At 32.3% G+C, this 14,127-nt stretch overlaps 2 protein-coding genes across 3 annotated transcripts; both read right to left on the bottom strand.

Annotated features, from left to right (window-relative positions):
• Positions 1-131: 131 nt before the first annotated feature.
• On the bottom strand, positions 132-2,372 carry LOC137814111 (cytochrome P450 93A2). Of its 2 annotated transcripts, none has more exons than XM_068616678.2 (2): positions 1,339-2,372; positions 132-1,047 (listed from the first exon to the last, which is right to left on the bottom strand). In XM_068616678.2, exons 1-2 carry the CDS (start codon positions 2,254-2,256, stop codon positions 412-414), a joined length of 1,554 nt encoding a protein of 517 aa, XP_068472779.1. In that variant the 5' UTR covers positions 2,257-2,372; the 3' UTR covers positions 132-411. The 2 variants fall into 2 exon arrangements, with proteins under 2 accessions (XP_068472779.1, XP_090158913.1); XM_090302787.1 differs by having other exon boundaries at positions 132-1,031.
• A 6,883-nt stretch (positions 2,373-9,255) lies between these two features.
• Positions 9,256-11,150, bottom strand: LOC137814105 (3,9-dihydroxypterocarpan 6A-monooxygenase). Its single transcript, XM_068616676.2, has 2 exons — positions 10,139-11,150; positions 9,256-10,025 (listed from the first exon to the last, which is right to left on the bottom strand). The coding sequence occupies exons 1-2, from the start codon at positions 11,042-11,044 to the stop codon at positions 9,417-9,419; spliced, it is 1,515 nt and encodes a 504-aa protein (XP_068472777.2). The 5' UTR covers positions 11,045-11,150; the 3' UTR covers positions 9,256-9,416.
• Between the last annotated feature and the right edge of the window lie 2,977 nt (positions 11,151-14,127).

Below are 14,127 nucleotides of genomic sequence, written 5' to 3'. Positions count from 1 at the left end.
GCTGGAAACCAAATTTTGACTTATAACCACATTAAAATCATTCCGTGACACCAAAGATCCTGTTTATGATTAATACGCATGACGAAGAAGTCAAACATGATATTTCTTAAACAGGCTATAATAAATTTCTTTAGAAATAATGAGAATAGTAAGATCTAGCTCTTTTTAAGTGTTTATTTTGTTGTTCAGTACATAGCAAAGGTTTGTATAAGTGGAACGAAATCTTAATTCTAATTGAATAACAACATAAGTTTGGAATAAACCTTGCTTGCGTTCATTTTGCAAAGCATAGACAGGGTCTGTGAAATTTATGATGGTGAATACTACAGATAAACAAGAATGAGCCAAAATGTGAATTTTCAATTTGAAGTTTTTCCTTTCTGACCCAATCTTGATTTTGTCTGATCACTGTCACAGGGGAGGAAAAGGATTAAGCCTAGGAACAGGAACACAAACCAATGGATGAGCCCTTGAAAGAGTTATCCCAGGTTTCTCTTCCATGTCAACAGTCTCATTGCCTCCTTTAACTTTCCATTCAAAGCACTGAATCATAGCAGCAAGATTGGTCTGTACAACCTGCAAAGCCAGTGAGGTTCCAGGACAACCTCTTCTTCCACTCCCAAATGGAATCAGATGAAAATATTGTCCCCTCACATCTAACTGGCTCTTACCATTTTCCTCTTCACTAAGAAACCTCTCTGGTCTAAACTCAAGTGGGTTCTCCCAGTGTTTGGGATCCCTACCAATAGCCCACACATTAACAAACAACTGAGTCTTGGGTGGAATCTCATAGCCCCAGATAGTGCAGCTTTCAGACGATTCTCTGACAATTAATGGACCTGTGGGGTGAATCCTCAGGGTTTCTTTGACTATAGCTTGTAGGTAAGAAAGGTTGACAAGGTCTGACTCTTCTACTAATCTACCACTTCCAATCACAGCATCAATCTCCTCCCTTGCTCTCTCCATCACATCTGGGTGGTTAATCAACTCAGCCAAAGCCCATACGATTGTCGAGGCTGCAGTGTCTGTTCCTGCCATGAACACGTCCTTCAAAATTTAGAACTATACCATCAGTTTTTCATGTTCGACAAATTCTGGATCCAACACAAAAACTACTTAAAATTGTCAGTTAAAATCAGTTCTGAACCTAAAATCAATTATTTAATGTAAAAACACACATGTAAACATTTATCTTACATCAATTAACTGATATTTTAACATAATTCTGGATCATCTAACGTCAATCAAAGCATACAACGGGTCGTGAGTCCCTTATTTGCATCATAGCAATACGGTAGAGTAGAAGTCATTAAAATCTTGTGACAGAAAGTGACTTACCAAGATGAAGGCCTTTATGTTCTCTTTTGTCAATTTTATGTCAGAGTTCTCATCTTCATGTATGTCCAATAATACATCAAGTAGATTCTTGATTTGGCCATCTCCTCCACTTCCCACTTCCTTTCTCTTCTTCCTTTCCTCTTGATGCTCCTTGATCGCCCTCTCCATCATGGTGTCAAACCTGTCTCGAATTTCCTTGAGTCTTTTCCCGAACCCCTGCACATCCCAGTTCTTAAAGAACCAAACGAAATCTGACACATTAAACTTCCCAGTGAGAAGAACAGTGTCTTGCACCAACTTCCTCACCTCTTCAGCTTCAGTGTCATCTTGAGAACATGTTTGGCTCATAATCATCCTCGACACAACATTATTCGAGAGCGTCAAAAGTTCTCTCCCAACATCAATAGCCTCATCCGCCTCCCCTTTATTGAGCACAAGCCTCAGAAACCTTAACGTCTCTTGTCTCCTCACAGGAAGTAGCTGACTTAGCGTGGGACCCCCCAGAAGTTCCGACATGCATATTCTCTTCATGAATTTCCAATAAGGTCCATATGGCGCAAAAGAGAAGTCCTGGGAGCCATATGTTAGAAAATCAACTGCAGAACTTTGCGGGCGGTTGGAGAAACGGGTTTCGTGAGTTTTAAGGAATTCTCTAGCAGCTTCGGGTGTGGAAGCAATGACACAAGGCACAGAGCCAAGGAAAAGATGCATTATGGGTCCATAGCGAGTAGAGAGCTTGTGAAGAGCCTGGTGAGGTATTGGAGCAAGAAGGTGGAGATGTCCAATGATGGGTAAGGCTTGTGGACTTGGTGGTCTATTACTCTTGTTTTGTTTTCTGCTGAGTATGGCTCGAACCACGATTGTGGAGACTAAACATGTGATGAAAAGCAGGATGTAGTCTTGGTAATAATCAGCCATATTTGATTTAAATGTTTGGGAAGTTAATGAAAATATGGTGGTTGGCAACGTATATAAGGAAAAGACTTCTTCCTATTAACACAAACTGCTTAATTAATTTCTAGTTTATGTTTGCTACTCTTGTCTGTTTTGGAAATGGACATTTATGTGATGCTGGCCGGCAACGTCAACGTTTCAGTTTTCGGACTACGACATTGTGACCAAGTCCAGCCTCCAATCAAAATGTCCCCTGAGAAAGTTCCTTTCGTTGAAACATCGTAGCTTTCCATTGTACATACACCAAAGCACAAAAACAGCAGTTCACGTAGTTGTTAAAAGTGACTGATATAGTTTTAATTTTATGAATTTGGTATGCTTTCATTTTCTTACACCTATTTTTTATCAGGTTGAAACTGAATACCATGATGCATGATAGATTAAATAAAAGTGTCCATTTTATTTAGTTTTGTCCTGTCATCTGAACACTTTTGCACTGATTTTTTGTTAGTAAAAGTTTTTTTCTCTGATTTTATTTTCTAGGAAAAGTTTCTTTTACACAGAAAAAAAATTAAGGAAAAACATAAATTTCACACTTCAATAAATTAATATTTTATTTTATTTTTTAATTGAAAGTATTCTTATAAACAGTTGTTAAATTGTTAAATGTATGTTTTTTCCTATTTATATATAAAACTAAAAAAAAAATCATAAAATAGAAATCAATTTTTAGATAAAAAAATAATTAGTTGTTATAATGACTAAATTAGATATCATTTTAGAGACTAAAAAAATTTTAGTTTCTAAATTAGTTTACACTACAAAAAAATATCAGTATTATCTACGGATTTTTACCTATGGATATGAGTCTGTAGGTAAATTCAGCATTACCTACGGATATTACCTACGGACATTATCCACAGATTCTAAATCTGTAGGTAAATCCAGCATTACCTACCAACTATTACCCACAGATCTTATTACCTACCAACTTTTACCTACGGATCTATATTACCTATCAACTATTACCCACGAATCTCTATTACCTACGAACTATCACTCACACATCTCTATTACCTACCAACTACTATCATAATAATTATATACATAATATTAAAAATATTATTATTATATGAAGAATTATAAAATCATAATTAATATTCATAAATAATAATAACAATAACTAATAAGTATACATATTATTAATATTATAAAATTAATAATATTAATAATATTAATAATAATAGAATTAATGATATTAATAATATAACAAAATTAATAACATTAGTAATAATAACATTAATAAAATAAATACTATTAATAAAAATATTTATAAAATTAAAATTATTTATAATATTAACAATATTTATAATATTTAAAAATATTAATAATATTTAAAAATATTAATAATATTTAAAAATATTAATAATATTTAAAAATATTAATAATATTTAAAAATATTAATAATATTAATAATATTAATTTTTATTTTATTAATTATATTAATATTGATAATCATACTTATAAGTATAATAATAATCCTAAGATGACGACTTGACTGATATTTAAAATAAACTTTTCTCAAAAAGTAAATCATGTCTACTCACTATTATAATAATATTTTATATTAAAAAATAAATTTTCTATGTGAATATTTTTTATTATTTGTAGTAGCAACCTATCACTATTTTATTTTCTACTTTCGTTACATACATTTCACATATCTGTTTTACATTGTGTTCAAATCCGAGTATGACAATTTAGGAGGGAGGGACGAGTGGGTGCACTCCTATTTGATTCGATGTTTTTGAAGGTTCCTAAGCGGATGAGGAGTGGGTGGAAGCGTTTTCGCTCTTCACAGAAATGAAGAGGATTTGCGTTGATTCCGCGTAGGCACAATGCATTTTACTTTGATATCTTTGCATGCATTCTAAATACAGTGGTGGCAATCGTGCATGCATTTTGAATACAAAGGTGTCAGTATTGAATGGGGAAATGGTGACAATGCTTGGTGGAAGTGGCAGAAGAGAATCTTGACCACTTTTTTCATAAGCTCTAGACCTGTGAACTAACAAGAACCTTATCAGTGTAATAAATATAATTAGGTTTTGTAAGAGTTCTGCTTGTTGTGTTCAGAGAAAGTGAACATTGTATCATGAGAGCTAGTTTGTTGTTAAGGTTAGGGTGTTGAATAAACTTTAAATTTTATTTTGTGGATTTTTAAATTTAGAAGTTAATGGAAAATAAAAGCACTAGAGTTTCGATAGATGAAAGGTCAAGAGTTGTTACTGGGGTTGCTAATGTCTGTTTTAGAAGAGCTTGCTAATGTCTATAAATAGGTTGTTCTCTCAATTGTAAGATATACAACAGAGAAATAGAAGAATAATGGTTTTTCAAAAAACAGAGTGTGCGTGTTAACTTTGGCGAAATTGATTACTTTTACATAGGCTGAGGGAGTTGTTCAATTATCTGTACTTGAGCAACAAAGAAAGAAAGAAAAATTCACTTGATGCAATGAGTTTTTGTTGATTTTTTTTACGAGAATTAATTTGTTGTACATTGTGGGAACAGAGAATCAATTTTAAAATTTTTCACATAAACAACAAAGTCGATTCTGATGTTTATTTTAAACAAGCAAAATCAATTTTCCAATTTTTCCAAACGATGTAGGTTTGGTTTTATAGTATCGATTTTGTAGTTTTTAAACTATAACAAGAATTGATTCTCATTGTGTGACAGGTATTGGAATAGATTTTGGTTTTCCTATAACTCCAACCAAAATCGATTTTATGACCTTATAATATTTATGTTTTGTTAGTGTATTGTTTTTCAATTGGATCTTGGTTGTATGGATGACAATACAGGCTGATGCACCCCGCATAGGCTTGCCTCGCATAAGAGATAACTCGCGGACCGGCCTGTATAAGAAAAATATTTTTTTTTCAAAAATTAAAATATCATTAATTATAACAAAAACTTATTCCTTGTTGCTCAAAAATTAAAATTGTATCCATGTTTCAATTGATTCAATTAAGATAAAAATATGAATTCAAGTATGAGAGTTGTTAAAAGGCTTGATTAAAAATAATTAAAGTTTTGTTTTGCATTTATTTTTCTTATATATGTATGTAAATGTATAAGAGTGTCTTATCAAAGTTTTGTTACAAATTTTTTTAATGAAGATGACTAATTTCTTAACTATCTTATTCAAATCTTTTTTTATATTATTTTTTATTAACGAATTTAAAATATAAGATTTAACTTAAAACTAAATCCACTTCACTCTTGATATTAACTCATTTAGACAATTAAAATAAAACATTCATTTTTTAGTATATTAAATTCATTTTTTTAAAAATAAAATAAAATAAAGATCATATTGCAATAATGGGTGAATGAGGTATGATTTTTTTTTTTTGCATAATAAAATTTTATTCTTTTATTTATGCGGGTCAACCCGCCCACCCCTTATTGGGCTGCACGATTACGAGTTATGTGGAGCGGGCCTAAACAGGTCAATGAGCTAAATTAGTGAACCCGCCTCACATTAGCATCCCTTCTTCGCATTAGCATCCCTACTTAGAAAGTCGACCCAGGAGGACAAGTTGGGAATGGAAGTGGTCACGCAAGAGGGTTTCCCACCCTGGCATGATTGGCTGCCAAAGGTTGAGTGTTGATGAGAGGAGTGTGATGGTTCCAAAGTTAGGTGCTCGAGTTTTGGGAGATCACGATCTCAGCATGTGCGCTTGAGCGGAATGGTGGTGGTTTTCTCTGAGTTAATGGTGACGGCAACCGAGGTGACTTTCTCCATGTTCTTTGTGCAACGCCTCATCTCACCTCTGCTCAACGACATGGTGTTTTCTGCTTAAATATGGAGGTTAGGTTGAGCATAAAGAAGGAAAGGAAAAGCAAGTGGAAGGTGTAGGTACCAATGTAGACTTTAATGTCAGTGGGTCGGGACTTGAGCTTTAGAAGAATGGAGGTTTCAAATATGATGCCCAACTCATCGAGCGTTTTGCAATCGCTTATTTCATGACTTTCTAGGTCGTCGAGGGTGCGAGAAGTTTGACATTTTGGACAAAAGGACTAGTATAAGGGAAATCCCTCTAATAGATCGGAATCATGGAGACCATTTGTGACTTTGAGAAATTTTCCTTTGAATGTCTTATAGGAAGATTGGAACAGGAATAGACACCATTGAGGGAAGCCTATGAGGTTCGTTTAGAGGGGCTAAACTCGAAAAAAATAGAAGAACACATTTAGTGTAGGGAAAATGAATGAGTGAGTGCAAAGGATTTGAAAGGCTTGGACAAAGGCCCAATTATTAGGATGAAGTTGGGTCGGGGCAACGTTCATCATGTTTAAAATACCTTGCTCAAATAGTGATAAAGGAAGGTGAATGCCCAGCTTAGTAAAGACGGTTTCGTAAAAGAAGCAAAAAGGTTCTTCATCTCAACAATCTTTACAAACAGGCTCATCAGAAGAACAGGGAATGACAACAACATGTGTTTCGATACCAGAGCGAATCAAGGTTTGGCCATGACGAAAATGTTTGACTCGTTTAGAAGAAGTAAAAATGGAAAACTTGTGAAGGATATCGCGTTTGGCTCAGGGGTACAAAGAGATATAGTCCATTACGAGGTTGTGGAGCAAACAAAACGGAGTGTGCAAATCAAGAAATGTCTATTCGGGGCTTTGTGAGTATTGAGACCTGATTCTTGTGTTTGGGTCGAAGGGGAGGATGTGTTGAAAGCTTGTTAAGCCTCATCGACTCACGCATGAGGCTGATGGGTTGTGAGGTCATGGGCCGATCCATATACGAGTCGAATGAGGTGGGCTGATCAGGTCGGGAAAGGATGAGGTGGCTTGTTAAAGCCTCATTGGCTCATGCCTGAAGCTGAGAGGCGGTAAGGTCATGGACCGATCCAGTTAAGTCTGCCATAATCTGACACCAAAAGGTTCACAACGTTACAAAATCTTCACAACTCTCGGTAAAATAATCGAAGAAAGTTACGAAAAGTTATGAAAGAATTAAGTCACATACAAGAGGAGAAGGGTTAGAGGGTTCTATAAGAATGAAGGGAAACCGATAAAAAGGACAAAACACTAACATTGAAAATCATTGTTTATCTTGGATGCTCTAGCTAAAGATCATCTAGTTAGCTAGCTAGAATAGATACCAATTTATATGTGACAAACACAATCAAATGAGTAAATTAGCCACATATCAAAAACCAACTTGTGCTATACAAGGGATCATCAACACTGCAAAACACTTTAACAATACAAAATTAGAAAACTCACATTTAAGTCATCCACCCACACACTTTCATATCTACTTCAAGAATTCTAGGATCACCACAACAGCTACTTCTCACCACCACGTCCTCCCTGCGCTAATAACTCTACTTTACAAAGATTCTTCACACAAATTGGAGTATCAGTAAAAATCGCAAATGAAAAGAATGGGAGCACGAGAGTTGGGGAAAAGAGGGAAAAAGATTTTTGAGAACGAAAAATGTCGCGTGGAAAAAAAATGAGTAATGACTCATATTAAAACATATGGTCAATAATTTTTTACTTTTTTTCTTTCATAATTCCATTAACGTTAGTCTCACTGACGTTATATTTTTTCATTAGCATCGGTGAAACTTGCAGTACCTACTTTAAAAAAATAATTGTTTAATATTAAATAAAAATAAATTTTAAAAATAAAAATAATTAATTATTATATTAATTAAAATAAATATTATTTTAAAAATTAAATAAGTTATTAATATTTAAAATATTTTTATTATTAAAAAAATTATAAATTAACTTTTAAATTAGTTAATAAATAATTATTTTTTATTTAAAAATTTAATTTTTATTTAATAATTTTCTTGTAATATTAATTAATATTTATTCATTTCTGTGTGTTGATGAAACTAACACTAAAATATTATTACTTAAACACTAATTTCACTTTATGATATTTTTTATTACTTTCTATTTTTGTTTTTTTCTTCTTACGGTTAGTGTAGACTTCTCTCTGACATTAAACTTAATCATTTAAATATTTTTTCTATTAATTATAGAATTGGTGGTGTGTCTGATTCTTATAGGGTTTACTTTTAGCCGATTCTAATAGGGTTTATTTTTAGCCGATATTCTCTTTTGACAACTAATCTTAAACTTTAGCTACCATTCACACACGCAACATATAATATATGTGGGTAATGAAATGTTAAAACTCATATATATATATATAAATGAAAGAAATAATTTATAATTAAGAAATAATACTTTGACAATTATAAAAGTTATATATAATTTTTAATATGATGAATTAAATATAAATATATATAATAAAATAAATTTGTAATTAAATAATATTAAAAATATTAAAAGTTGTAATATGATGGTATAAAAAATAGAGTTATCCTTTATAGTTAGATTCAAATCCTACAGCAAAAAAGAATAATGTATTCAGACGCTACATACATATACAGGATAGGGATTTATTCTAAAGTAGTATATTTGTTTATTTTTATTTTCTGTTGTTTGAATATTTTTAGCTGTATAAATTTTCTTTTTGTGGAGCCTCTATTTATATGTAGTTATTGATATTGATTATTAATATATATATATATATGTGTGTGGAGCCTCTATTTATATGTAGTTATTGATATTGATTATTAATATGATATATATATATATATATATATATTTTGTAAAAAAAATATTAAAAAATGGACAAATTACAGATACAGAACCGTTAATTATATACTCAATGTCATTCTTATTTGTATTTGGAAAAATTGAATAACATTTATCATCCCGTACCCATGTTTGATAAAAGAAATTGAATAATATTATATGGTGATTTGCATAATGAATAATTAAAACGAATATTCTTTTTTATTTGTCCTTTTAGTTGGTTAATTAATTAATTACTTCATTATTTAATCGCGCGATCTTTTTTTCGTTTGGCAGCTTTCCCAACTTATTCTGAAGACAGCACAATGCACAATGAGACACCTCATTATTTGGCAGAAACTATAAATATGTTTAAAAAATCACAGTTACATGACAACAGTGGTAACAAACAACAGGAATTGTGAATGAGTAGATGATGAACCTAAAAACAACATAATAGTAGATGATAGAACAGTAGTTTTGATAGACATAACAGCAGTGTAGAATTAAAAAGGATTAAAACGAGTGACAGGGTAACAAACAAGTGGTTTTGCCAATCCTGTAGAAAATGATGATCCTTCTTCCAAACAAACCCTCTCTCCCCCTTTCGTCTTCCATTCAAAACATTGGATCAGTGATGCAACTGTCCCTTGTATAACCGTTAGGGCAAGTGAAGATCCAGGACATCCCCTCCTCCCAGATCCAAATGGAAGGTACCTGAAATCACCACCCTTCATCTCATCACTGTCGTCCAACAAGAACCTTTCTGGTATAAACTCCTCTGGATTCGCCCACGCTTCTGGGTCCCGCATGATGGCGTACACATTGATCAGTGTCCGTGTCTGGCTCTTTATATCATACCCGTTGATGGTGCAGTCCTCTGCCGATTCTCTAAGAGCGAATGGTGCCGTTGGGTGGAGTCTTAGCACTTCCTTCACAACAGCTTGGAGATAAGGTAGATTTGGAAGGTCTGATTCAGTAACCAACCTGCTAGAACCCACCACTGCATCAATCTCTTCCCTCACCTTCGTCAACACTCCTGGGTTGTTCATGATTTCTGCCATGGCCCATTGGGACGCTGTTGAAGACGTGTCTGTTCCCGCTAGGAAAATATCCTTGCAACACACCACAAAAACTATAATACTTTTCTACTCTACTCCGTTCTAAAAATGTGAAACTTTTTTACATAAAAAACAGTGAATATCCAAGGCAAAAGATAAGAACTTACCAGGAAGAAGGCCTTGATATCATTCCTTGTTAACCTCATCTCAGCATTTGGATCTTTGTGGACTCGCAATAGAATATCCATCATGTCCCCTCTTTCGGAGTTGTTCGCTTCATGTTCCTGTAAGATGCGCTCCAAAATCTGGTCGAATTTACCAACTATTCTGACAAGCTTCTTCCCATACCCAAACAAGTCAAACTTTCCCAAAGGTCCCAACACCTCACCCATGCTCAACTTTGCTCCCATGTGCATAAACTCCGTCACCAGGCCAATAATATCCTCACCATCATTAACGTCGTCCAAACAACAGGTCGTACTCATGGCCATCCGACACAGGACATTGTTGGTCAAAGCAGCAAGATCACGGTTCAAATTCGTTTCCCTGCCTTCAGAGGAACACTCCAGGAGAGATTTCAAGAGCTTCTCTATCTCCTGCTGCCGGATGTGCCGTAAGCGCCCAAGCTGCGTGGTGGAGAGAAGTTGAGTAACGCAAAGCTTTTTGATGAAGCGCCAATAAGGGCCATATGGGGCAGTGACGAAATCAGAGCCTTTGTACGAGTAGTTCTCTGAGGATCCAAACTGGGGTCGGTAACAGAAATTGAGGTCATGTGTTTTCATGACTTCTTTGGCGACTTGGGCGTTGGAGACAACTACGCATGTTGAGGCACCTAAACGGAGCTGAATGAGAGGGCCATAACGGCGAGCCAGAGCTTGGAATGATTTCGGTACAACGGAACCCACAAGGTGGAGATGACCGATAATGGGAAGCGATGGTGGAGATGGTGGAGCTCCAACACTGCCATTTTTTGTTTGTAAAATGCCAAGGGACTTCAAAAGTAGAGTGAAAAGAATGAAAGCTAAGGAGAAGGAGAAGATGTAACCCAAAAGGGTTGCACCAGCAGCATCCATTGATGAGTTTTTGGTCACTCTATCTGCTTTTTTTTCTTGGAGTTCAAACTATTACAAGTTCCACAACACTACCATTGTGGGTCTTAGTGACACACTAATCTCCTATGCATTTATATAAGTAGTTTGGGATTAAATAAATGTAAAAATATTTTATCCCTACATAATACTAGCTATATTTTACCTTTATAAATATGAAATTAAATTCCTTAATGTTATTTTATATTTGGAATCACACCATTGATAGCAATATTTCAACCAATTTGATTAAAAACTAAGGTTGTCAAACCAAAACAGACATCAAATAGTCCCAAACCTTCTCAATTATGAATGTGGTCCTATGAAAAGTGGTCCTTTGTGAATAGTAAACTATACATATATATATATATATATATACCTGTATTTGTACTATATAGCTTATATTAAATGTTACATTATTTAATAGTTTTAATCGCATTATAATTTTTAAAAACTTACAATTAATTAAATTTAAAGTTCTTTTAATATAGATTGTATCTACACAATTTTATATTAATTTATTATCTCTTTTTAATAACACAGAGTATATTTTAAAATATATTAAAATATAATTTTTTTAATAATTTTATTATTATGTTTAAATTTTAATATTTTATATGAATGGATGAAAAAATTATATAAAATTATTAATTGATAAAGGTACATTTTATACTCAATATATTTTAGCGCAATAAAAATTATGATGGGAGGAGAGAATGTTAATATATACAATTATATTATATTTTTTTTATACATAACCACTTTTTTAAACAAAGAACAAAACAAATTGAGAATTAAAGCACTTAACACTAGAACTTAAATTATTAAGGAGTCCCAACCAAAGGAACTTGATCTGCACATAAACCAGCAAAAGAAGAAACTCCTGGAATTAGCAACCTACTGAACAGCTACTGAAAAGATGTGAAAAAAGAACTCCCTCCCATCCCTTTTCATCATGACAAAGATAGCTGCATTTTGATAACATCAGAATTTGCCAAAGAAAACCCCCGGTCTCTGCAGCCAGACAGCTTCCATGTCCTCTTACTTCTTCCTTCAATAATATATTTCAATAATAAAAAACACTCATTTTATTTCAATAATATCTTTATCTTTATTTTCTCTTCCTTGTTTTATATTATGGGAAATACTTTCTTTTAAGAAAATAAAATATATTTTAGTTAGTATTTTGAAATGTTAAAAGAGATTAAAAAATACTACAAAAAAAATTGTTTTTAATGGAATTACTTTTTGCATTTTCGACGGTTTTAACCTTTGTTAAGTACGTTATCTATGGTTTGCTTTTCTTCTGATAGATCCAGCATCGCCTACGGATTACCAACGGTTTTTACGAACTCCTAGAAAATAATTACTTTTCAGCAGTTTGGAAATCCCCGTTACTCCCGACGATTTGGAAACTCCCGTTATTTCTGTTGGTTTTGAAAATCCCCGTTATTCTCGATGGTTTTCAAGCTCCCATTATTACCGGCAGTTTTCAAACCCTCCATTACTTCTAAGAGGTGTATATATAAAAAATTAGATGATAAATAATAAAAATGTTGAACCAAAATAGTCCAACAATTTTCTCAGACCCTTTGTTCTTCTTCTACCACCTAACATTAATACATTACTACCCTTCAACTTTTTTTTATTTACTTTTCAAGGTTTCATAATACTATATAGGTATAATTTCGTATTAATACCAAATAATTATATTGATATAAGAAATACATATTACTTATTAAATCATTCATCTTATTCATTAAGATCCATTTAGTTATTGATGTTGGAATAATAAACATAAATATTTAGGTTTGATTCTTATTATAAAAAAGTAAATTTATTATATTGATAACTTTTATCAAACAAAATTTATGAAAATAAACAATGCTATCATTTAAAAAAATTTAGATAATGTTTTTTTTTAGCTAATGCAGATTTACTTATATCTAAGATAGAACCTATTCTACATTGATATTCTACATTGACTAGAATTCTAATACAATTATGAATATAGGTATGGGTATTTCATTGTCTAAGGAGTTGCACTCAATTAATATTAGTCTAGGAAAGCAAATAGTCTTTGCTAAAGCTTGTTTGGATAAATTTTTCTGTAAACACTTAAGAGAGACAAAAATTAAAAAAAAATGCAATAAGATTTTTAATAAGCTAAGACTACCTTATGCAAAAATAAAAAATAAATAAACAAAAACTTTTAGACAAGTTAATATAAAAACAAAAAACTTGTGGAGAAGTTTATTCAAATAAATCAAAAGTTTGTACATATGGATGATAGGCAAAATCTACGAACTACATTCTCTCAAACAATATTGTAAAATAGTCCTTATATTAGCACTATATTCTCATTATTGAATAATAAAATCAATATTTTCTCCTTCTAAATTCAACTATCCAACATCTATTATGTTGAAAAAAAGGAGTGACATATAAGTTACAACTAAAAAAATCAAACTTGAATCCTTTCAAACTGAGGTGTACCAACATTATTTAGTAATTCAATTGGTACTTCTTGACCTCCCTTCTTAAAAAGAGTTTGAGTCTGGACCACAATTACAATATCTATATCATAACAAATTATGAAACTTCAAAAGTCCATTCATATGATAAATTATAAAATTTCCAAACCAAAAAAAGAACATATGATAAACTCTATATCCATTACATTTTTTAATGGATCTAGTGCAGCTCATGTGTCATAAAGAATTAATAATTCTCTCAGCTCAAGAAATGTCTGCAAGACAATGAATCTTTTTTGACAAACCAAAAATTGAAACTATATCAAGAATGTTATAGTTCAATTATCAATTTTTTCACTTTTAGCAACAGCAAATGAATCAATTCGAAATCTATTGAATTTTAATTAATGAAATTATATACCAAAAAATGAAGAATCACATCAGAAAAAGGAAGAGAGCTAACAACAATATTAATTGGAAAAAAAAATACTTCACCAAAAACAAGGGAGATAGAACAAATGACAATTTTTATTCAAATATATATAATCTCATATTTAAAAAAAATACTAAATATTCCCACTAACTCAAATAAAA

This window comes from Phaseolus vulgaris, chromosome 1, assembly GCF_051622355.1.
Source record: "Phaseolus vulgaris cultivar YP4 chromosome 1, ASM5162235v1, whole genome shotgun sequence".
In the NCBI taxonomy this organism is placed as follows: Eukaryota; Viridiplantae; Streptophyta; class Magnoliopsida; order Fabales; family Fabaceae; genus Phaseolus; species Phaseolus vulgaris.
This window is presented reverse-complemented; position numbering and strand designations above follow the sequence as displayed.

What these genes read in the sequence shown, in the direction of transcription:
- LOC137814111 (XM_068616678.2), bottom strand. Translation starts at nt 2,256, where the DNA reads ATGGCTGATTATTACCAAGACTACATCCTGCTTTTCATCACATGTTTA. An exon ending in ACATAAAGGCCTTCATCTTG is followed by an intron (nt 1,048 to 1,338) that starts GTAAGTCACTTT and finishes TAAATTTTGAAG; the next exon opens with GACGTGTTCATGGCAGGAAC.
- LOC137814105 (XM_068616676.2), bottom strand. Translation starts at nt 11,044, where the DNA reads ATGGATGCTGCTGGTGCAACCCTTTTGGGTTACATCTTCTCCTTCTCC. An exon ending in ATATCAAGGCCTTCTTCCTG is followed by an intron (nt 10,026 to 10,138) that starts GTAAGTTCTTAT and finishes GTGTGTTGCAAG; the next exon opens with GATATTTTCCTAGCGGGAAC.